Source organism: Antedon mediterranea, chromosome 5 (genome assembly GCF_964355755.1).
Source record: "Antedon mediterranea chromosome 5, ecAntMedi1.1, whole genome shotgun sequence".
Lineage (NCBI taxonomy): Eukaryota > Metazoa > Echinodermata > Crinoidea > Comatulida > Antedonidae > Antedon > Antedon mediterranea.
In genome coordinates, this window is record NC_092674.1 from 29,407,689 (window position 1) to 29,430,612 (window position 22,924).

General features: G+C 31.8%; 3 protein-coding genes and 1 long non-coding RNA gene across 13 annotated transcripts in view; 2 read left to right on the forward strand and 2 right to left on the reverse strand.

Moving 5' to 3' along the window:
• Nucleotides 1-712: 712 nt before the first annotated feature.
• On the reverse strand, nt 713-3,996 carry LOC140049427 (uncharacterized). 2 transcript variants are annotated; one of them, XM_072094307.1, is made up of 3 exons: nt 3,847-3,996; nt 1,641-3,440; nt 713-1,144 (listed from the first exon to the last, which is right to left on the reverse strand). In XM_072094307.1, exons 2-3 carry the CDS (start codon nt 3,142-3,144, stop codon nt 903-905), a joined length of 1,746 nt encoding a protein of 581 aa, XP_071950408.1. In that variant the 5' UTR covers nt 3,145-3,440; nt 3,847-3,996; the 3' UTR covers nt 713-902. The 2 variants fall into 2 exon arrangements, with proteins under 2 accessions (XP_071950408.1, XP_071950407.1); XM_072094306.1 differs by lacking the exon at nt 3,847-3,996 and having other exon boundaries at nt 1,641-3,472.
• An 863-nt stretch (nt 3,997-4,859) lies between these two features.
• On the reverse strand, nt 4,860-8,404 carry LOC140049428 (dynein axonemal assembly factor 6-like). 2 transcript variants are annotated; one of them, XM_072094309.1, is made up of 7 exons: nt 8,352-8,404; nt 7,873-7,995; nt 7,620-7,698; nt 7,325-7,430; nt 6,895-6,991; nt 6,685-6,770; nt 4,860-6,318 (listed from the first exon to the last, which is right to left on the reverse strand). In XM_072094309.1, exons 2-7 carry the CDS (start codon nt 7,963-7,965, stop codon nt 6,192-6,194), a joined length of 588 nt encoding a protein of 195 aa, XP_071950410.1. In that variant the 5' UTR covers nt 7,966-7,995; nt 8,352-8,404; the 3' UTR covers nt 4,860-6,191. The 2 variants fall into 2 exon arrangements, with proteins under 2 accessions (XP_071950410.1, XP_071950409.1); XM_072094308.1 differs by having other exon boundaries at nt 7,873-7,998; nt 8,319-8,378.
• Nucleotides 8,405-8,485: 81 nt separating this feature from the next.
• LOC140049430 (uncharacterized) lies at nt 8,486-14,173 on the forward strand. The gene is made up of 9 exons (XR_011845253.1): nt 8,486-8,503; nt 9,262-9,316; nt 9,575-9,626; nt 9,917-9,973; nt 10,257-10,297; nt 10,568-10,711; nt 10,957-11,005; nt 11,265-11,290; nt 13,967-14,173. It is a non-coding gene; the product is annotated as an uncharacterized lncRNA (long non-coding RNA).
• A 933-nt stretch (nt 14,174-15,106) lies between these two features.
• The window catches only part of LOC140050320 (uncharacterized), a 50,445-nt gene continuing 42,627 nt past the window's right edge, over nt 15,107-22,924 (forward strand). For 4 of the 8 annotated variants that reach the window (XM_072095461.1, XM_072095460.1, XM_072095459.1 and 1 more), the window contains exons 1-3: nt 15,221-15,522; nt 19,518-19,588; nt 20,263-20,332. In XM_072095461.1, coding sequence (XP_071951562.1) covers nt 15,427-15,522; nt 19,518-19,588; nt 20,263-20,332 — 237 coding nt within the window. In that variant the 5' untranslated portion in view covers nt 15,221-15,426. Of the gene's footprint in view, nt 15,523-19,517; nt 19,589-20,262; nt 20,333-22,924 lie in introns of all 8 variants that reach the window. The other 4 variants (XM_072095464.1, XM_072095463.1, XM_072095458.1 and 1 more) reach the window with 3 other exon arrangements.

The window sequence follows — 22,924 nt, forward strand, 5'->3', positions numbered from 1 at the left end:
ATATCGATTACTATGCAACGTACTGCAGAACTTGCTGTAACTTTGTCGTTTGATGAACGACCCTTTATGATTGTGTTGGTTTAACGATTTCATTGTTGTTGGCGTTTCTTTTCAAAGTCGGTTTACGAATTTAAACAAGGATAATGTCATTTTCACGAATTCTAAAGAACAAACAACATTATTGATCGTTCATAGTCTGTAGGTCAACCTATCCTTGGTGAAATTGTAATAGAATATACGTTGCCGTATAAATAGCTCAGGGTGAAGACGGACACGTATTACGTGACCCATACGATTTCAATAAGCTCCCATTGTTTTGAATTTGTAAATGCTTTGTTCAAAGAAAAGCCGAAGATCAATGCTATTGGTTTTCGAAATAAGTTCAAGATCATTAGGTACACGTCGGCTCATGAACGGTAAATGTGATAAACTACAATCGTGCGGACAGACATAATAATGAAGAGACAATCGTGCGAATAGACATAGAGACAATCGTGCGAATAGATAAAGACATTCGTGTGGACAGACATTAGACAATCGAGTGAACGAAACATCGAACAAAAGACTGAATTAGTTCACACTCAAACAATCAAATTTAAACGAAGCTTTATAGGAATTGAATTGAATTAAACGAAGCTTTATAGGATAGATTAGTTATTAGATAATTAGATGAGGTTATGGGTGAACAAACTAGACAACAACCAACTTTATTTTATTACATTTATTCATCTTAACAGAAAATATGCCTTGGTTTAATTTGACATTTTGCATCTTTTTCTTGAGTGGGCCTTACACGAGTGCATATGTCCCACACGATATAACCTATTTGGTTCAATTTTAATGCCGAGGAGGACTGTTCCTGTATTACTTTTGCAATAATGTGTACACACTATCTATCCTATTTAATAATGTTTTCCCCAACTAGAAACTTTGCCCCGTCTTGAGCCCATGTGTTCATTTGTTCGAAGATAGCGGCAGTTCTTTACATCAGTAACATCTCCTTGTGCTGTGCCTAATATGTATCCATACACGTTGTTTCTCATAGTGCTCGAATGAGAAAAGTCGTCTGGTTTATGATGACGAAATGGTTCCCTTCGGCCGCTCATTGTCTTCGATTTGCTACGAGTTATTTGAACTTCTCTATCTGCAAGAAAAAACAAAATCATAATTTTTTTGTATTGTTTAAATATTGACTAATACGTTGGCTGCAGCCATTTGTCACTCAGACCACGTCAGACAAAAATGTGTCAAGTTCTATTCAAACATTTCCTTCAAGAAGCAGACTAAAACAAACAATTTGAGTTTCAATAATGAATTACATATTACTGTTACTAAGTTAGATGATTGTGCTGGTTGAAGTCCAACAGCAGGCCTATTACAGTACTTACATTCGGGATTGATGGCGCTCTTCTCAGTTTTTCCTGTAAACATTTATATTTTGTTTGTGTTCTGTGTTTTATTTGTTTTCTATATGACAATACTGTATCGTACGGTGAGAGTAAAGAAAGTGTAAATCGTATATAGAGACTGTGCCTCCTATATAGACCTACAATGACCCAAAATGTGGGGATCTTTCACAAACAATTTATCTCTTTATATTCTGAAAAATACCAAGCAAGATTTAGGCCTAAACAACATACCCATGTCGGACATCTTGCCGAAGAATTCTTTGAGTTTTCTTTCTCTTTCTGGCTCGTTTGCTCTTTCGGTTGTCAACGCCTTTCTAAGCATATACGCCTTTCTGTTAGATGGCAATTTGAATTCTTCTGAGGCCGGTTTCACTGTCAGCTCACTCGGTACTAAACTACCTTGACTGTTCTTTGTATAACGTGTAACATGTTGTATCTGAGGTACTTGGTAGTTAGGTAGTCTAAACGTTCTGTTAAGGATGCCTACGTGGTATTTATTCATGTCGTCTAGAAGTTTAGACTTCTGGTCTAGACGTTTCTTACGTTTTAACTTTCCATTCCCTGTTGTTCTAAGCAAACTATTAGTTCCATCGACAGCATCAAAGTCTTTGCAAGATGTGTCATCTAATACTAAAACGTTCGAGATTGATGGTAGCACTGTATGGGGGTTTATATCTGTTTTATGTGGAGATGATGTGATGTGAAGGCAGTTTGATTCTTCAGTGAATCTGGACGTCCTTGAATCAACTCTAGAATCATCTCCGAGTTCATTACTTTTAGATTTAGGTTTGCGACTAAAATGTGGCGGAGTCATTTTCATTCTAGTGAACGAATCGTTCCTCGATAATCCAACACTGTTCACTTTGTTAACAACTTCAATTAATGATGCATCAGAGTCCAGTGGTTTCTGAATAACTAATGACTCAGTCCTTTGAATGACGTCAACAAAACTATGTTCCTTCACTGGACTTGTAGTTGGAGATACTTTTGGAATCATAAACGAATTCCCCCGACTTACATTTTGCGGGGGTTCGATGTACCTATGTGGAAAGTTTTCGTTTTTCCTGTTCGGTGGCTGGATAGAATACGTTGGTACTGATATTCGACCACTTAGATCAGATAGTTCTGGTGTTAGTAGCAAAGACGCTCTTGTAGGCGGAAGTACAGAATCCTGTTCATCCTCAAATGTTACCTGTGTGTTTGACTTTTCTGTCAACACTGTCTGATGCTCCTCTTTCTTTGTTTCAGTATTTTCCATTTCTTTTTCTTCTCCAATTCCAGGTAGAACCTGATATTTTGATCTCAAAATACTTTTCTCTTTCCTTATTTGGACAAGATCTTTTTTCTTCTTCACATTGTTCGTTTTCTTTTCAGATATTTTCTTTAGTTCTGTTTCCCTTTTCTCTAACGCTGCTTTTTCCCGGAGTTTTTCTTGTATTTCAATTTGTTTATTAATATACGCTTTTCTTTTGATATCTTTCTTGATTTGATGAAATTTTAACAAGTTCTTGTAAACCTTTTGCTGTCCATGTGATAACTTTGTGATAGCAATATTCTGTTCGTTGTACCATTGAGCGACCTCTCTCTTCACTGACACCGCGTACGCATGGTTGTGACATTTCACAATCGTACCAAGCTCAGAGGCTCTGGTGTCTTTTAGCTGTCCGATATCATCCGAATTTAATTTTTTCAAATTAACAGTTTTAAGAGACTTCCTTCTTGCGACGCTACTCATTTTGTATTACCGGCAAACTGGTAAGTTGAAATAGTCAAACCAAACAACGAATTCATTCAAATGTTATTTCAATGTGTATTTTAACAATACAAGATAAACGTTATTATTACATACTAAAAACTGGTATTACATCGTTGATTTTCTGGCATTTATCTGCCATTTACCTCAAATAAGTCGACCGTATAGCCGCAAACCTCTTTAACAATAGGTCCTCATGTCAAACTCGCTCGATTGCTGTTCGTTTCCATGGAGCTCGAATAGACTGTTCCACATGGCGTCTCTGTGATTCAAATATGCTGAAAGAACAATACAGAATAAACAATAATTTTTTCATTTCATTCAGAGTTAGTGATCAGAGTTTTTCGGTTTATGAACACGGGAAATTGTCTAAATTTATGAAAATGAATACAATACAGTATTTCCTTAAAATAGTATTACAAGTCATAGTTTGAATTTTCGTCACTCGTTTCGTTGTATGTGGTATGTTCGGTTGTTCGAAAAAAAAAACTTTCTTTTCATAAAGCTTGGTTCCCACTTGAACGCAACGAAAGGTCGTAATCGCGCCGCAATTGATCATGACGCGACGCTTGTGATTGGTAGTCGGTGGTGTGTTGCGTCCAAGTGGAAACCAAAAGCTTTAGACTATTTTACTGATGCTCATCACAAAAAATACCAGATTATGACAAACATTCATGAGCTTACCTCTTAATTCCGACTATCCAATAATGAATTTCAAAAAAAGGTTTCTGGGCCTGATGGTCATTCGTCATTTTTCATCGTACAATAGGCCTCTGTCTAGTTAAAAATACGTTTACCTCCCGGGCTTATTTATCTGTTTTGCAATAAAACTTCCCTTTTTGGAATTCTGTTTAGAATGTTTTTATTATTGTATTATATCCTAATCCTCCTATGATGATTTACACAAACGACGAATCCATTGTGGCTATGGGGTTACAAAAAATATTCCCTTTGAGCATGTTTACTTATAGATGAAATAATTGGATTAACCAATTTAAATTTGGAACTTTTTATCATCATCATTATTAAGTTACCATATTGAGTTTACGTTTGTTATTGGCACGCATAAAATAATGTTGTGTTAGTTTAAGACGAAATCGATGGTTGTTGATTGATTACAATTGTCTAAGCCTAAGTAACATACATATTATATATCGACACAAAGTATTGGATTATCGAATTGCAAATATGACAGTTAATAAGTAATAATTAAGTAAAGTCTACCACGCGTAATTTGTAACGGTGAGACATGCGATGACCCGTGTGAGTCTGTCAGTCACAACAACGACGCATACTATTGACGAGCGCGTTTAAAAATTATGATTGTGGCTTATTATTTTAAATCTTTAATTGTCTATACATTTTTACATATATGCATATATTTTCTTATAAAATGTTACGGTTTCAGCCTTTTGGCTATTTGTATCATTATATATTAATCGTCTGTTTTTTAACAATAAAATATACCTGAATTATAATAATATTATGCACCTAGGCCTACACAATATTTCTGTTTCTTGTGTGCAATCTAATAAATACTCAAACCATTTCCGTTACAACAAATAATTCAAACCATGTGTGCTTTTAGTATTATTTTTATTATTTCAAATAACTTCCTTTTCTATAGACATCAAAGGCTGTATGTTATATAAATGTTTAAAGAGGATTTAAAATTTATTTCATTTACAATACCGTTTATTATAAAAGTTTCTATCTCTATATTGAACCTTTAAATAGAATGTTAATATTATAACAGAGAGTTGATGATAATCTTTATTGTATGACCGAAATTCATCCCCTGTATGGCCGAAATTCATCCCCTGTATGGCCGAAATTCATCCCCTGGGTCCCTGTATGGCCGAAATTCATCCCCTGTATGGCCGAAATTCATCCCTTGGCTGGCATGTTTTATATTGTATATTCTAATTATATTATTATTTATTAGGTAAACATAGATATTCACACCAAAGATACCATACTGAATGAAACAAACACACAGCGTTGAAAGCATTTCTCCTTGGTCAAACTCCAGCTATTGAAGTCTATTTGCTCAATAGGCGATATCAATGTCAATAGGAAATTCTTGAGTGGTACACTTGGGTTGTTCAGACAACTCGTTACTGTATATTAGCTCTATCGTCGGGGTCAGTCGACGCTGTTTGCTTAGCTAATAGATCCCCCTTCAATGTATTGTTAATAATAAATATTGAGTAACTTATAAACTATCCGTAGATGAACAAATCGGGTTAGCTCAAATATTAACATCTTTAAATGTCCATCATTTTATGGCATCTACATCTCTGCAGCAAATAATGTATGTTATGTTTTAATCGGGAAGTTAGGGTTGGAAAACAATACAGTACGTCCGAGTACTTATTTCAATACAGTATTTATTATTTTAATGTGTCAATGCCAAAATAAAGCACATTTCCATATTTTTTTGAACGAATAAATTTATATCTTATATTATAAGATGGCCTGCTGTTAAAAATGAAAGGTCCACTGTAAAAAGGATATTTGTCTAAGCTATATGTGTATAGAAGGTGAATTAAATACTGTACAGGGTAAACAATAATTTACAAAAAAATAGAAATCAACTACGATTTTTTATAAAATCCTTTGTTCCATAATAAAATTACTCAAATTTCATTACTACTGTATATTCTTTCTATTAATATCTAAAATTGCAGGACAATTATTAAATTGTCTTGTTTGGTGCATTCACACATTCTATCATTAATGTTGATTTTGGTGGAAACAGGTTTGGGGAATTTTTAACAATAATTCATTTAATAATTTTTTAATACAAATTATTATTAATATTTATCCTTCTTTCATTATAAAGCATACTATATTCAATAACTGAATATTGCATTTCCTCTCCTCCTCCATCTATGTACACCAGCTTGTATATCATTAATACCATCATTCTTGCATCTTCTTTTCTCATCTTAAATGATGGCATACTTTGTAATAATCCCCGTATCACAAGAAGTTTGTTCTCACTTCATGAACAATGGTAATTTCTTTCAAAAGTTCAGGAAGTCGTAATCTCTTACCATTGGCATGGTAACTGTCAACAATGAGTTTTCTGCGTCCCATTTAGCTCTTCCATTTTTACTGTCAACTAGGTGAGGTAGATGCAAACTAAGTTTACTACAAAATGTGAAAAAAATAATTTGTTAAATTGCTAGGTGTGAAAGGGCGTTTATTTGATTGAGTACCTTTATAGAGGGAGCTCTTTATGTTTTATAAACTAGAAGCATGACATATTTTAAGAAATTTACTACGTTCATTTTATTGTACCAGAGTATCTTTATAGAGGGAGCTCTTCATGTTTTACACACTAAGAAGTAAAGCTCTGCATACTTTTATGTCAAACTAGTTTGATAGTGCACAAATATGGTAGTGATATGCCCAAATATGGTAGTCTGTATATGGGCACATCATCTTTTTTTCACATAAAGTTTGATAGTGTAGACAAGGCTTAAGACAAAGTTTTTAGTTGATTTATATACTCACTAATTCGGTGTTGCACAACTTAAAAACTTGTCATTGACATCTAGAGTAACATCTCCATATTTGGTGTTTGGTAAAGTTATTTTCACCTTAAAAGATAACAAATATGGTAAACTGTAAAGAATGTGAAAATACTGTATACAATGTTGTGTTGTAGTTTGGTTGTAAATATAAAACAAAAATTTTATTTATTTTCTAATTATAAAAACTTACAACAATATCTTCACAAGATGACGTAGCATTTGTTTTATTACCCATCCCCAGGAACATGTCTTCTGTCGCAACTTTTTGCTTGAAAATAATCTCATACCTACAAAGATAAAAAGCAACTCAATGTGTGTTGATTGTGTAATAGTGCAATGCTTGACTGTGCAATAGTTTTTAGACAACTTTCACAGATTAAAATTTTGTATTGATACTGATAGTAAAATAGTGTTTGAGCTTGCATGCAATAGTGCTTGATTGTGCAATAGTGTTTGATTGCGCAATAGTGTTTGATTGTGCAATAGTGTTTGATTGTGCAATAGTGTTTGATTGTGCAATAGTGTTTGATAGTGCAATAGTGCTTGTGTGTGCAATAATGATTGAGTGTGAAATAATACTTGATTGTGCAATAGTGTTAAGTATAGTTTTATTCACTTACTCTGGTTCAGGTCTTGGATCATCTAAATCATCAAACTCTCCTCCTTCCTTCACCTCATCTGCATCCCAAATATCTTTACAGTTTTTTGTTGATGCTGGCTTAGTATCTATGTAACCAAATAAATCTGTATTACTATTTACTAGTAGTAAACGGTAGTTTGTTGTTTAGATTATCACAAATAGTTAAGTCTTATAAACCTCTGACTCAACTATGGTATAAACCCTGAGCACTTTGATGGATACTGTATGTGCGCTTAACAAATTGTATATATATACTGTAGGCCTACACACTTTACCTTGTACAGGTGCTGTATGTACTTTCTTAGGTGGTCCAATGCTTCCTGGCCCAAATGGCTTCTGTGTACCAGATATTGGCTGTTGAATAAATATTGAATAATATTAAATACACCCTTAAGTTAATATTTTTAATAACATTTCTCCATCATTCACTATATATATATCAATTTGTAAAGCTGAAAGAGAAATACAACAAATGTACTCCCGGGCTCAGCCTTTTAGTTTATAAATAAATTATTACTCCAATCTTACTTTGTCCTCGTCACTATCACTGTCTGATTCAGGAGGTTTAAGAAGTTGAGACAATGCAGCAATACCGGCGAGTCCTAATGAAGTTTCCATCATCCGCAAATAAAAATTGTAATCAAATAAAACCTGCTGAAAAAAGAAAATAAAAATGATTGCAAAACGTAACAACAAAAACCTTGCTTAATTATAATTTTAGAACTGATCTATTAAACAACATAAAGTTATTAAAAATGTTTGTTAGATGGGGCGAAATGACTCCCAGCAGCCCAAACCACAGTCCTATAAATAAAGAAAGAGCCTTTTTAGAGTTTCGAAGAAAAGCGATTATATTTTGCATAGCCTAGCGTATCAGAAACCAAACATCTAGCCTAGGTTTATGGTTTAATTTGAATATTGAAATGATAATAACCCATGTAACTAATACTGTATCAGTATTCTACTCCTAATACCTTATAATATTAGTGTTTTTTTCCTCAGTTTACCTTGTCCTTGGCAACATAAAGCTTTTGATTTTTTAGCAGCAACTAGCAGCGCGCCCTCATTTAATGTTAAAAGCCTGCCCTCATTGTTCGATGGTATAAAAACGAAATGAGATTTTTTTTACAACCCTTTGTGTTCTGCCGTTGAGTTTGAGGTGAGGTTCATTTTTGTGGTGCTTGTTTGTATAAGTAATTTATCCTAATATCACTATTTTTACAAGTATATTTTAGGTAGAATTATAAAGCTATATAACAACATTTAAAAGTATGTAAAATCCACATTAATAAGTATGTAAATAGAGTTTAAATTATGAATATTAAAGTCGCCGGACGTGCATGATGGAAAATGAACACGTGCCATCAGTAGGCCACTCTGCCATTGATTGGCGGGCACGTGGTGGTGGTTGTAGAGTTGGGCCTAGCCTTAGCTAGGCAGAGCCTAGAAAGACTTGCGCATTATTTAGAATAAAAAGAATGTTTAACCAATTGTTATTTAATTTAATAAATGTACAAAATGATTTTTATTTTACTGCTTTAAATTAATTTCATTTTTATGTATGTACATCTTGTCATCTAACTAGCTAGGACATAGCTAATTAAATTAATAATTGATTGAAGCTAGATTAAATAGGCCTACTATGCAGAATATAAAAAAGAATTCTGTTCTGGCAATGATTTTCAAACAATATTTCACAAAATCCTACTTTCTAAATATAGCCGGCCCTAGCTAGACATATTTCAGCAATGATGATAAATTGACCTCCAATCCGCAGTTTCTACCATAAGAGCTTGTCTCTCATGATGGCATTTAACCTTCCTTGGATGTCTGAGCTGACTATAAAATAATGTTTTGTGATTGGCTGAAACAAAATCCTCTACATGCTAATTTTCAAACTTTTAATTTTTGTTTCAGGTGTGCAGTTGATTTTAAACTGATATGGTTGGGTGGTTAAGAGATAATGTTTTTGGTTAGTAAAAGTTTTTTTTTTTAAATAGCATAACTACAATACAACCATAATAATTATTACATTTTGTGAAACACGAGACAAACTTAATTACAATATGCAAGTTATGATGAGAAGGTAAATTGGGTACCATAGTGACCACGGTCACAGTGATGAGTACACAATACCTTGGAGAACTGAGGCTTGTCGTATTTGAAAACATTTAATTACAAATTACTTAATAGTATTATTTATGATGGAGGATTATATTTTTTATTCCAGGTATTGATCGATGGTTTGGTTCTATATTCATTCAAAATGGTAAATTTAAATGGTACGCCTTTATTTTATTTTTTATTATCCAGAAAATGGTTCGGAAAGGCTGATAAATGTATGTATTTTCTACCAATGTGTGTTTGGTAGTGGATACTTTTAGCAATCATAGTTGTTTTGTTGGCAATGATGATAATCTGACCTCCAATCCGCAGTTTCTACCATAAGAGCTTGTCTCTCATGATGGCATTTAACCTTCCTTGGATGTCTGAGCCAACAAAAGAATCTAAAAAAAATGTTAATTTATTGTATCTACACTATTATAAATTCCCTAATTTTATTTACATTCAGTTTGCAGGCTGTACACCTGAAAGATGACATTAAAGACAGTTTGTGTTTAATGTAAAGGTAATATTCTGTTTAATTATATTTATTACGAATACTGTGATTAAAAAGCTGTATTACTGAATTTGAAGATTGTGTTGTACTCCAGTATGTAATGTAAAGTTTTTAGAATGTCTTGTCAGCAATGATGATAATCTGACCTCCAATCCGCAGTTTCTACCATAAGAGCTTGTCTCTCATGATGGCATTTAACCTTCCTTGGATGTCTGAGCTGACTAAAAATAATAAACCATTATTTACTTTAACTAAACTTTGTTGCAAAATAAAATTTGTAATCCTTTTTCAGATTTTAGAAAATCATGACTACCAAGCATGCATGACCTAAAGGTAAAAACTCATTTAAATTATTCCAATGGGATAACTAGAAAACTTAGCTGAATGTTTAGTGCTTTCTTGAAATTTGGTTAAATATGCAAGTTATGATGAGAAGGTAAATTGGGTACCATAGTGACCACGGTTACATTGATGAGTACACAATACCTTGGAGAACTGAGGCTTGCTTGATTTGACAAATATCCATTAGGGTCAGGGGTCAATTTGTGGAGATGGAAAATTGACAGTAATGTTGTAATTGACATTTATTTTTCATTTCGGTAGCATCGTTTAGATGAGAATGCGGAAAGTGTAACGACATGGACAGTGTGAGGGCGACGGTAAAATGGTAGGGATGTACATAATCCTGTGTACAAATCCATAAAATGTCTCTGAGACTACCTATATTTCCAGAATCAGTAATTACAGGTAAATTTCTTCAAACAATGTTTTACAATTAATACTTGTTTAATGGGTTTGGTAGGCAGGCAATGATGATTTAATCTTTTTTCCCCAGCTTATCGATAAATGCTGACTTTGTTGCTATTAGCATAAGCCAAACCAAATCTGAGCTTGTTTCAACCATAAAGTCCTTTAACCTCTACATGTCACTAGATTTACAATGATTGATTTCTATGTATTTTTATGTTGATATTCGGTTTCTATCTCAACAGCTGATTCAGTTTTTAACTTGATGGAAAACATCAAATGGAATCGTTTACAGTAAGTTTTTGTTTTTATAAGTAATTATGTAATAAATAAACACAAGTAATAATGTAATAAATAAACACAAGTAATAATGTAATTAATAGGACACATGTTGTGATGATTTAATCTTTTTTCCCCAGCTTATCGATACATGATGACGTTTCTTGCTATTAGCATAAGCCAAACCAAATCTGAACATGTGTATAAATAGATGAAACATATTTATTCATCTTGCATACATATTTTTAATAAATCGTTTTTATTTATATTTCAGAAACTGAACAATAAAGTTGTACAGCTGTGAGTATTTTTTGTCAATAGCATCTTACAGCTCTGTCCACACTATCAAAATAGTTTGACAAGAGTGTGATATCCCCAAATATGGTAGTGATATGGCATGTCTATATATGGGCACATCATATCATAAATTTTGATAGTGTAAACAGAGCCTTGGTTTGGTTTTGCAGCTAAAGTTTGTTCACGATGATGATTGAACTTTTTTCCCCAGCTTATCGATATGTGCTGACTATCAATGCTATATGCTTAAGCCAAACCAAATCTGAGTGAACAAATGCCAGGACTGGTCCTAGGGCACGGCTGTTTCATAGCGACATAAAGTAGTGAGCCCTCTATCGGTAAAAGTTAAATATTTTCGAAATTGAGGGCGCTATACAAACGCGGAAACGATTTGTTTTTATTTAGCGAAAATAATGACATCATATTTAATCAACGAATCAGAAGCCTTTGGTTGTTGAAATCGGTGAGATTTCTTATGAATATTCATTAGGAATGTCCTGGTTGTTGTGGGAATCAATTTTGAGACACGAAGCTTGAATACTTTTGTCGTGGTGAGTAGTTGAAATAATGAGATATTTTAATAGTTTTTTTGTTGCTTTTTGTTATGATTACGGCAAAAATTGCACCACGTGTCTGTTGAATTTTTTAAAGAACCAAAATAAACATTTTTGGGTACTTAAATAGTTGTTGAACCTCTAGAATTAAAATTGTTTTAACGGCAGATCTAGGCCCAGTTTACCACTCATTCAAAGTTTCATGGCTAAACCCACGTGTTTTACGTAGGTGGGTGGGCTTTAAACACACTAGAGCCTATACTCAGAGGACTGTTGTATCTAGTTACTATGGCCAGGATCTGTTAATTAAATAAGTTCAGGCTTTTGGTGTTCAAGAAAAATAAAAGATTTCTATTTATAATAATATACAGGCCTAGAAGCGTACTTAACAATAATTAATACATTTATTGAGCCTATATGGTACGAAACGAGGCCTATATAGGCACATACTATAGAGTAGCGCCATATATAGACATCGACTCGATACTTTGCCTATTTATGTCATGATTTTTAGTCGACAAAGGCAAGGCAAAATCAATATTTTTTTTATTTTTGCATCACGCATGTTGACCCCTTGTATGCATATTCCAGCACCATCACTGCTTGCGAATTATTATTATAGCGTGTGTAAAATATATATTAGTTTCAATTGATTGCGTACAATTTTTTTTATAGGATGAAAACCTTTATTCCTTGGACGTGTGATTTCACTTGACCTTTCACGAATGATTGCAAGCTCAAAATGGAACTGTTTTATCAACTGGTGTTCATGCTTCCAATTACTAATCCATTCATAGAAGAAAGTTCCAATGAAGTCAATAGTGACTGAAAATAGATACGAGACCGGACATATTTCGACTTTAGTTCATCGAATTATGTAAATTTATCTAAGAAAAGATTTACGTTAAAATATAAATATTAATATTTTGAAGCTAATCTAGATTGTGATGACATTTTATAATTGTTGTAGGCCTATTGTTTTTTAGTTTTAACACAAAATATTAAATTATATTTTTATTAGACTAGAGTAAATATACTATATAAAGTGATAATATGCAATTTAAAATATACAATCAACTGGATATTGAATCAATGTTTTTGTTATTTCCAAGTCTACATCTACTTAGTATCATGCCTATCAGCCTAGGCCCATTATCTATTTAAATATAGGGACATACATAGTAGGTATACTGATACTGTACTTGATGCCTAAACAATAAATTAATTCCTATTATAAATAGGTCTAGCCATACATTTCCTAAAAAATACGGCATGTTACAAATTGTAATAATAATGAAAATAAGTATAAGACCTACTTTTATGTTCAAAACACAATTTTTATATGTAGGCCTAATTAACAAAATGTAGGCCTACTTCACTACTATTACTAGCCTAGGTAGGCTACTGTGACCGTGTAAGTCCACCCACCAAGCCTATCAGACCTACACAGTAGGCCTAAGAATCACAAATTAATTAAAATAGCCATTTTATATGCTTAATTTTAACATAGTTGCAGGTTTGCCGTTAAACTGGGATTTTGCAGGTTGATAACTAAATAGTTTAAGATTACTATTTTCTTAACAAATCTCCGAAAAAAAATTCGACGGACGAACGAGAAGACGATAAATCTGACGAAATTTCTGCCGTAAATTGAGGGCGCTTTAAATATTAATTTCGCAGATTGTTTTGTATTGCAAGGCCTTCAATAAAGTAGCGATATTTTTATCTACAAACACAAATTTCGTAATATGTTTATTATTTTATGTTCTTGAAAACTTAGTAAAACAAATAATAACAATATTAGACATTTTATTAATTATTTTAGAATTCTATGTATAAATATAAAAGCATTATTATGCATTAAGAAAGTAAACGAACTATGCAGCGTTGCTAAGTATCGGCGGTGCATGGAAACAATGAAAAAGTGTTCGAGAACACGCGGCTAGCGAATAAAAGGAAAAGCGCGTTGTAAACACTTAATGTCGCGCATTACGTGCGTTGAAACAGCCGTGAGGGATCATTGCCTAATTATATTCAATTAAAAAAGAAAACAATTGCCAGTTCATTCATTGTGCTTTTCACGCCTCTGCATAAATTAATTTTGTAACCATATTTTGTCTTTCAGAAACTAATTGGATGTCAACTAAGAAGATAAAGTAAATGTGAGCTGCTGTTTACAATTTTATTTGAATGTCTATAGTGAATGTTAGACAGTGATTTGTCCAAAACCGCAGTCTTTTAGCGGATATTAATTTCAAGATATGTTAATATTTTTAATAAATCTATAAAGTATTGCTTTGTAAGAAATGAATAAATTACTATAAAGTGTTAAAAGGCAAAAATGTTGTATAATTTGTGTTTTTGAATAAAAAAATGTCTTATTTCAATACTTTGATTTAAAGTATGTATGTGTACTATTGCGTGGTTTCGTTTCATCGTGCGACTCTGCAGCAGTCCCAACATTCTGCACATGCTCATTTGTTTGTTTCAACTGGCCCAATAATCTGTCGCGCTCTGTTTCTATTCAAGCAGTGCTAGTAGATTGCGTATCTAGTGAAAAGGAAAGGTTTCTGCTCATTAGGAGACTGTGACTAACTTTGGTTAAGGAAATCTTATCTTGCGCCCGTTTCCAACACAAATTAGATGCTCATGGTGTATTGACGCAACAATGCAATGAATGAAATCATATCACATAGGTGGATTCAAAGGGGGCCCAGTCTAAATTTTGCAAATTGTAATGCAAAAGATAGACAATAATTTCAGGTCAGCATCTAAAATTTGCCATTTTTAGGCTGTGGTTCTCCCTATACTGGATTTTTCTGTTTCACAAGAATAAACACTGCTGGAACCAGTGTATATCCTGTATTTCCATATAATTATAAAGGGCTAGTTTATCCATGGGCCTATAAATTGGTTCCATGGTTTATCTAACGCAAGTTTTTTTACTACTAGAATTCCAAGCCTACTAATTTAATTTGACTAAATTGGTATTAATCCCCAAACAAGGGCTGCAAATATTCTTTAAAATACTAGGATTAAATCATTACAGATAACATTTCCTTAAGACTAAAGAATGCTTGCATAAATAATAAAAAAATGTAGTGCAATATTATTAAAAAGTTGATTACCCTATCTATTTGATATTGGTACATGCCAACCTTCGCTATTTATTACCTCAAAGTATCTAATCCAATATTTGTGAGACATTGCATTTAAAACTATTCGTGCCAAGCGAACAAAGCCGCCTACAAAGTAAATCCAATACCTCTATTCCTATTGTAATTCAACAAACAAAAGTAAAATCCTTCCTAGAGCGATATGGTTGAATAATTTCACATGCAATCAACTCAGACCGACTGTTGACTGCTTCCTGGCAAAGCATTAATTTCTGTCTGTTAATCTAGTCTAGTTTATACAGTGCTTTAAGAAAAGCTGGTATGTTGTGAAGCAAGTTAAGCTGGTTTTATATTCCATTGGGAGATTTCAACGAGGAAGAAGGAAATAGCATTTTTTATACCTGTTGTTTATTTGCTATGCTTTATAGTCTTGCAAATACTGTGCAAAAAAAGATACGTTGATGCCAGTATGGATAATATAGTACGTACTAGACGCTGGTCCGAGATCAGAGAACGTTATAGACACTTACAAGATGCGTTAGTTGAATCAAGAAGATGGATAGAGGTGAGTGATACTTTCCCGAGTGTAGTTACTAGCCCCAGGCAACACAAGGCTATTGTGCTATTGTTGGCGTTTCCCGCAACAGCTCATTAGCTGGGTTTTATTAAGTGGTATATATGAGTCATTTTTCTAATGTGTTTGTATATAATAGGCTTATATATTTCCATATTCATATTTCAAACTTGTTTACATATTCTGTTTATGCATAAGTCCTAAGAATTTCATTACTGTATATCCTATTGTAGATATGACTGCTCTGTTTAATGGTAGAGTGCTCAGGATGTTTTGTTTACAATATTATTCAATATTCCTTGGTATTAAATTACCATAAACCGGATTAGTATTATGCTACAGATTATTATTAGCATAATAAATACGAATACGAACAAATATTTAATAGATATTTTTTGATTTAAATATTAAATGTTGTTAAAAAAAATAAGAGGAAGAAATATGGAAAGATCAAATAGGTACATGCTCTGTAATATAACAAGATGTCACATAGAGCCAGTTCAAGAAATGAATATGTTAATTTTAAAGAAGATGTTAGTTGCCTCTAGTGTTTTAAATACATTATAGATATAAATTCACAGAATCTGTATTTTAAAATTGATTTTTTATTTTATTCATATTGGATATAAAAAAAGTACTGTAATGGTAAAATTATTTTGAAAGAAAAATAGAATATAAAAAAAATTATTATTGTAATTAAACCTTTATTAAAGATATATTTTCACCCTAAAAAATATATATATTAAAATTTGTGTTGAATATGCCATTTTAAAGTCGAAAAACTGAATTGAAAAAAAAAATATTTTCCTGAAAAAAATGTAATATAATTATAAAGCAAAAATTGTATGTCAGAGAAAATGGTTTTTGTTAAAATTAACCGTTTCTTTTGACTTTTTATAAGTGAAATCATTATTTTGGTTGATTTTTTTTCTTAAGTAAAGAAATCTCTTTAAAGGAACATGTCTTTCAGGAAAAATACAAAGTGTTCTCTGAACAGTGGTTGTTGTACATACTGTATGTTCAAACATATAATTGCCTTAATTCTTAACACATAATTATAGCACTGGTGGGAAAGAAGCACATTTGATTAGATAGATGTTTATATGAATAGCCTATTGGTGATAATATGCAAGTGATTCACAGTAATGCCTTTATAATTGAAGGCGTGTATAGCTTTATTGACAATGATTTAGATGAGTTTACAATCACGGTTTACAGTGACTAAGGTAGATAATTGAGATTTTAAATGTTTAACAATGAGTTTGTTAAAGATTGTAAACAGTTAGATTGGATTAGTACACTGATGTGAAGGTTGTATGTATTTACTGTATATCCCATCAATAAAGTGGTATATCGGACCAATAAAGTGGTATATCAGACCAATAAAGTGGTATATCGGACCAATAAAGTGGTATATCGCACCAATAAAGTGGTATATCGCACCAATAAAGTGGTATATCGCACCAATAAAGTGGTATATCGCACCAATAAAGTGTTTCATTGTATTGTAGTGATCACAGGGACTTTTGACATCTGTATGACAGTACAGTACTAGGATATAATAAGTTTTTTTTTAGGGGGTTCTACAGAAAAACCAGGACAGTGTATTCCACATTACACATAGAGTGATGTAGCCACGATAAATAAAGTGGTCCGGTTTTTAACAAAATAAGGGAACAATCTCTGTTCAAGCCACTGGATTATCAAAAGCCTCTGTGAAATAGTGGTCAGGTTGAAACCTTACCAACCGTACTAGTGGCTACGGCCTTACATAGTGATGCGCACAATACAAGCCAAATAAAAACCCCAACCAAAAAAAACAACATCTGAAACAAAAGTGTAAAATTTAGAAGGGAGTGGTCCGAACCCCTAGAGACCCATGGACACCTATGAATAATTTGTCCAATGAAATGTAAAATTAGGGCAGAAGAGAAGTGACACTAAACAACCCTACACGTTGTTGCATGTGAATATTAAATCAGAAGATGGGAAAATCAGTGAAGAGTGAAAAAAGTGTCAATAAATATAAATAGAAAATAATAAAAGGTATTCACTGTACATTGGTTGAATGTATTCATTCAATAAATAATAATGATTCAAAATCATAAAATATACACTAATAAAATATCCATTTGAACGAATAAATGCTAAAAATATGTGAAATTGATATTTTGTTATGCGTGAGGTATTAAACTGAAGCCAAATGATGACCTCTACGCTTATCTAGGTTTCAGGCACACCCTAAGGCACATCCTGGCCCAGGGGAACGTATGCCCATATCAACACATGCACTGTTAAACAACCTTATTGGCAAATATCCATGCCTCAGATTCTTAATGCACTGTTCTCTAATGATTTCCCTTGATGCTATTGTGATACTACAAGCCCACTTCCTTCTCATTGTGTGTTATTTATTTTGTGTATTTTTGTGAATGTGTTTTGGTATGTAATAATAGCAGGTAATATAAGCATCTTGGGATTCATAATAAGTACCTGTAGGTAACCAGGACTGTACTGTGTATACTATTGAGAAATGTTAATTCATTCGGTGCAGTAGGGTCAAGAAAAAATTATATACAGTATAATTAAAACTGGTGGAAAACCTACTTGTCAAAGTTACTGCAGTAAAGACATTTTTTTTACTACAACGGTTGATTCTTCTTTAATTTTTTTTGTTGTGTACAAGTTTATGAGGCAGCCACCGCAATAAACAGGTTTTAAAATGTAGTTACTGCAGTAACTGCAGTAGAATAATTTGGCATGGTCAACTTTTTAACCATTTTATTATCCCTACGCAATTTTTGTCCTATAAATTCTTTGACTGGCATTTATTTTTCCATTCAAAATCTTTTAGTTAACATCATAAAATTTGCTTAATCACTTAATTTTTACACTTTGAATATCCACTCAGACGTAGGCTTAATTCGGCACACACTCTCTTGTCATGTTAAAACCACTTGGATTATTTCTGCGAAATTAAAATGTATCCAGCCATATTCCAGACGATTGGTTTCTAATACCTTTAGAATTCTGAATATTTTTGTGTAAAAAAATGGTATTGTATTCAAGAGTTTTGACAATAAGGTGGAACAATCGGAACAATAGCGGAAAGTTTTCACTGTAAATACCAGTCTTATGTTTACTCCCTGTAAAAGAAATTCCTTTGCATGAAATAACATTGGTAATTGAAGCAGCTAAATAGCTATACAGTAAGTGAGACTAATTACAAAACTTAAAGAGGATTAAACACAGTGAAAATACAAAAGTCCAGGAAAAATACCTGTATCCTGTTTAGCAACGTGGCTCTACACTATTTTATTCAAAATAATTGTTGGTATTTTCGAAAATTTATTATTAAAATGTTCATATCTATATAAGTAATCTATATAAGTTGAATATTGCAAATGATAGAAAAAAATTTTTTTAAATAAAAATATTGTATTTTTACTGTTCAATATCAATAAACTTTGATATTATTTTTTAATTTTTTATTTTTATTTAATAAAAAATGATGTTTTAATAATTTTTGTCATTAAATTTTATTTTTAAAGTAAACACCTTTAATTGATTGGCCATAAAATCATGTTTTAAATTGCATATTAATAATTTCAAATGGAAAATATTCCCATAAAAGCTTGAATGTGGTTTTTAATATGTATGTACAGTATTATATCTCTTATGTACTGTATTGTGCATCATTCTCAGCTCTGAGAAAAGGTAAATTTGAAATGCTGCCACCTAGAGTTTAAAAACTTTTTCCAAATTCTCTACAGTAAATTTATCAAATTCAGTGCATTGACAATGTAACTGCTAATATAATAAGTAATAATACTGTATAACTATAGAAAAATAGTGCCCTGGGAGACATTTTTATATATACATTTTTGAATAAAATAATATTTTTACAAATATTTTACTTACCGGTATTATTTAAATGTACAGTAAGCCTATTATTATCTTCAAATATTTTTATAATTATTTTTTAGGCCATAACAGGTAAAAAATTTCAATACAAAACACTTGGACGTTCACTTCGGAATGGAGAGCTGCTTTGTGAGTAAGTAGCTAGTAATTTTATTATAGATAATGATTGACAATATTATTGCTTATACAGTTGAATGATTACCACATTGCAGTAGGCCTGTACAACAGTTGTCAATGTATGTATATGTCATAATATATTTATACACACATCAGGCACAGAACATTAATTATAAACCACCCGGTGATATACTGAAATTTAATTAATTAATTTGAAACGATAAAGATGAGGACATCTATCAAAAACATAAATCAAAACAAATTAAAACAGCCAGAAAAATTAGTAGCTTTTGAGCAACACTATATATATAGGTATTTATTCATAAAAAAAACACATAAATAGTACAAACAGAAGGCAGCCAACGGCTGAAAAATTCTGCAAACAACGTACAAAGTTTAAAGTTAAAAGACTCTAACAACAATATAATATATACAAGTACACAGTAAATCAGATCATTAAAAAGCCGTTAAAATTCTTTAAAATGCCAAAAGACCCAGATAAACCAAAGCATGCGGTAATCACTAATTCGTTAATTATTATTAATTTTATAAACCTACAAAGTTTTAGTTTTAGAAGCTTCATTCGTTCTATCAATAATGTTAGTTTTACACTAGTCTTTCATCAGTACAAATAATACACAGTATTATAACATTTCTAAATAAAATATAATCTAAATTTTATCCAATCAGATTGATGCAATGTCTGAAACCTGGTTCTATCAAGAAAATCAGTCGATTACCCACAGTGTATGCTGAAGTTGTAAGTATCATTGATGAATTGTTTGTTCACATAATATAGTATTTTTAGTATGTGCTTAATATGCTAATTAGATTCAAGTTTATTGACTTATTGGGATGATTGAAAGATGCACATTTATAGTTATAGCCACCACTGGAGCTGTGCCTTAAACTAGAGAATAATTGTGTACTAGTTTAATTGGGGAGAGGCACTATATGTCAACAGATGAGTCTTCTTAGTCCTCTCTCCATGATGGTTGTCACATAATGCTTGTATTTATTTTCTTTTTTATTGTATTTATATTTTTCATATAGACAGTTTGTCTGAAATAAAGTTTAATTGAATTTAAAATGGTAATTTTTACAGCTTCTTTGAATAGGTTATAATTTAGTGAGAAATGTAATTAAAGTTGTCTAACAGTTAATCAAAATGTCAACGTCTTGTGTGATATATATGTATCTACTCTCATTTATTGGGCGGAATTGATGATAAGGTTTTAATGTCAACAGACAATTGGTTAACCTGACAAATATTTGCGAATACCAATGAACAGCGCAATCATTGTTCAATGCTGATATTATAATAAACTGGTTTGTTCAACAAGTTATTTTTGTGCTTAACTTTTTCCCTCATCCTGTTCCATTTGAAGACATTCTTTAAAATAAATACATTTATAAAACTTAGTACATACTGTATCTTTTCAGGGAATAGTACCCTTTATTAACGGATCACCAGGAACATGAGGCTTAGATGGGCATAAACAGGCTATAGCCTCCCTTAAAATTTAACAGCTATGTCTTTTTAAAACAAAATAATGCCAACATTTAATATTTTTCTGTAACCCGACGGATCGTTTTTTATCATTTATGAAATATTTGTCTCCCACCTCAACCCCTCTTCTAATCTATAATGCCATATGAATATAAAATTCAGTGGTGGTTATCTGGTTTCTTTTAATAAATAAATCAACAAAATGATTATTTTCAGATTTTATATACATGATATTTTTACTAGATTATTGATTGTTGATATATTGGATATCTTCTGAAACAATGACAATTTGCAGGCAAGTTTTACTATATAACAATATAATGATGTTCTTCTTTATAAATTGGAAATACAGTAAAGCACAAACCAGAAAAATGATAGGACTGAACAAAAACAAAACTGTTAACTTAACACAGAATACTTAAAACAAAAAAAAGGATAAGTGCTTCTTTGACAGCAGCTTCCTGAAGCCTGTGATACCTATTTCCTCTGGGATCTGACATGCCTGGAGCATCCATCTATCTGCATTAAGGAAATAAAAACACAATTTTAGTATGGTAAACACAATTGTCTATGTGTTTATGACCAGGTTTTGCATTGCATTATATATATATATATATATAAATTTGCTTATTGTTAAATTATGATGAGTAATATTTAATTTTTTTAATCATGTTTCAAAAAGTATTAATTATGACTTAAGTTTTCAACATTTAACACTTTTAATAGTGTATAGTACACTGGCAACAATATATAATACTTGTTTGCGTAATATTACTCATTAATTAGAAATTAATTTGGGCTAAAAAAAAATCCTACAAAAAAATAATTAAGGTGGTCCCTGGAAAATTGGGAATGTTTGGAATGCACATAAACCGCGAGTAGTCAACTTAGACCATAGCACTATTTTATAGGGTCTATAAAGTATTCATCACATTCGAATAAATGTAATAAAATGAAAAATAATATTCTTATAATTTATCAGAAAATTAATATATCATTCACACATTATTATAATGTTTATTAGTAATACGTTGATACTTTTTTGATGAAATTAAATGTAAGTAATTTTTCTAATCACTATTGGAAAGTGGACGATGCCATCTGTAAACACAGAAGCTGCCAGTTCACTTTTTTGTATGCGTCGTCGCTTCAGTCGGTTAGGCCTAGAATCTCAATATTTCATCCAAAAATTTGACTTTCCTCGTTTGGAATCTATTCTATTGTACATTTTAAAAGCTTGTAAGTACTAGTACTTTTGCGTAGATTTATTAATTAGTATGATATTTATACTTGGCCTACCTTAGCTTTCTAGATGACATACACGTCGTTGTTTTTGAAGAGAGGGAGAGATGAGCACTTGTCCCCGGTGGCATGGTGCCAAACGATACACCTGACATTTCAGACGACAATAACTAGGCCTAGGCCTAAAGTTTCAGTAGGCCCAGCCAGGCCTACATGGTCGAGTCAGTCACTTTGTTTTATTGAATAACAATTTATTTTAAAAGTTTACTCGGCACTTTAAATTTACAGGCTTACAATTAGGCCCTAACTAGGCCTGCATCCATTTTTTTATTTTGATTTTAAAATTAATAATTATTAAAAAGGCCTGAGTTAGTGGACGAGTCGTTAGTTATAGTCCCTTTTTTTCAGAAAAAAAAAAGGTTTTCTTAATTTTATATTAATCCAGAAGTCAAAAATATTATAATAATAATTTTTTTAATTTTGTGGAAATCTTTTTTAAATACTTTTTAGGTTTTTTCTGTCTTGAAAGATATAATGTCACACACTTTTTATAATTATTATACAATAAACACAGTATTTAAATATTTATATAACTTTACT

Coding starts and splice junctions, on each gene's coding strand:
- LOC140049427 (XM_072094307.1), bottom strand. CDS start 3,144: ATGAGTAGCGTCGCAAGAAGGAAGTCTCTTAAAACTGTTAATTTGAAA. Junction 1,145..1,640: donor CGGCAAGATGTCCGACATGG/GTATGTTGTTTA, acceptor TTTTTCTTGCAG/ATAGAGAAGTTCAAATAACT.
- LOC140049428 (XM_072094309.1), bottom strand. CDS start 7,965: ATGATGGAAACTTCATTAGGACTCGCCGGTATTGCTGCATTGTCTCAA. Junction 6,771..6,894: donor CATCTTGTGAAGATATTGTT/GTAAGTTTTTAT, acceptor TTATCTTTTAAG/GTGAAAATAACTTTACCAAA. Junction 6,319..6,684: donor AGTTGTGCAACACCGAATTA/GTGAGTATATAA, acceptor CACATTTTGTAG/TAAACTTAGTTTGCATCTAC.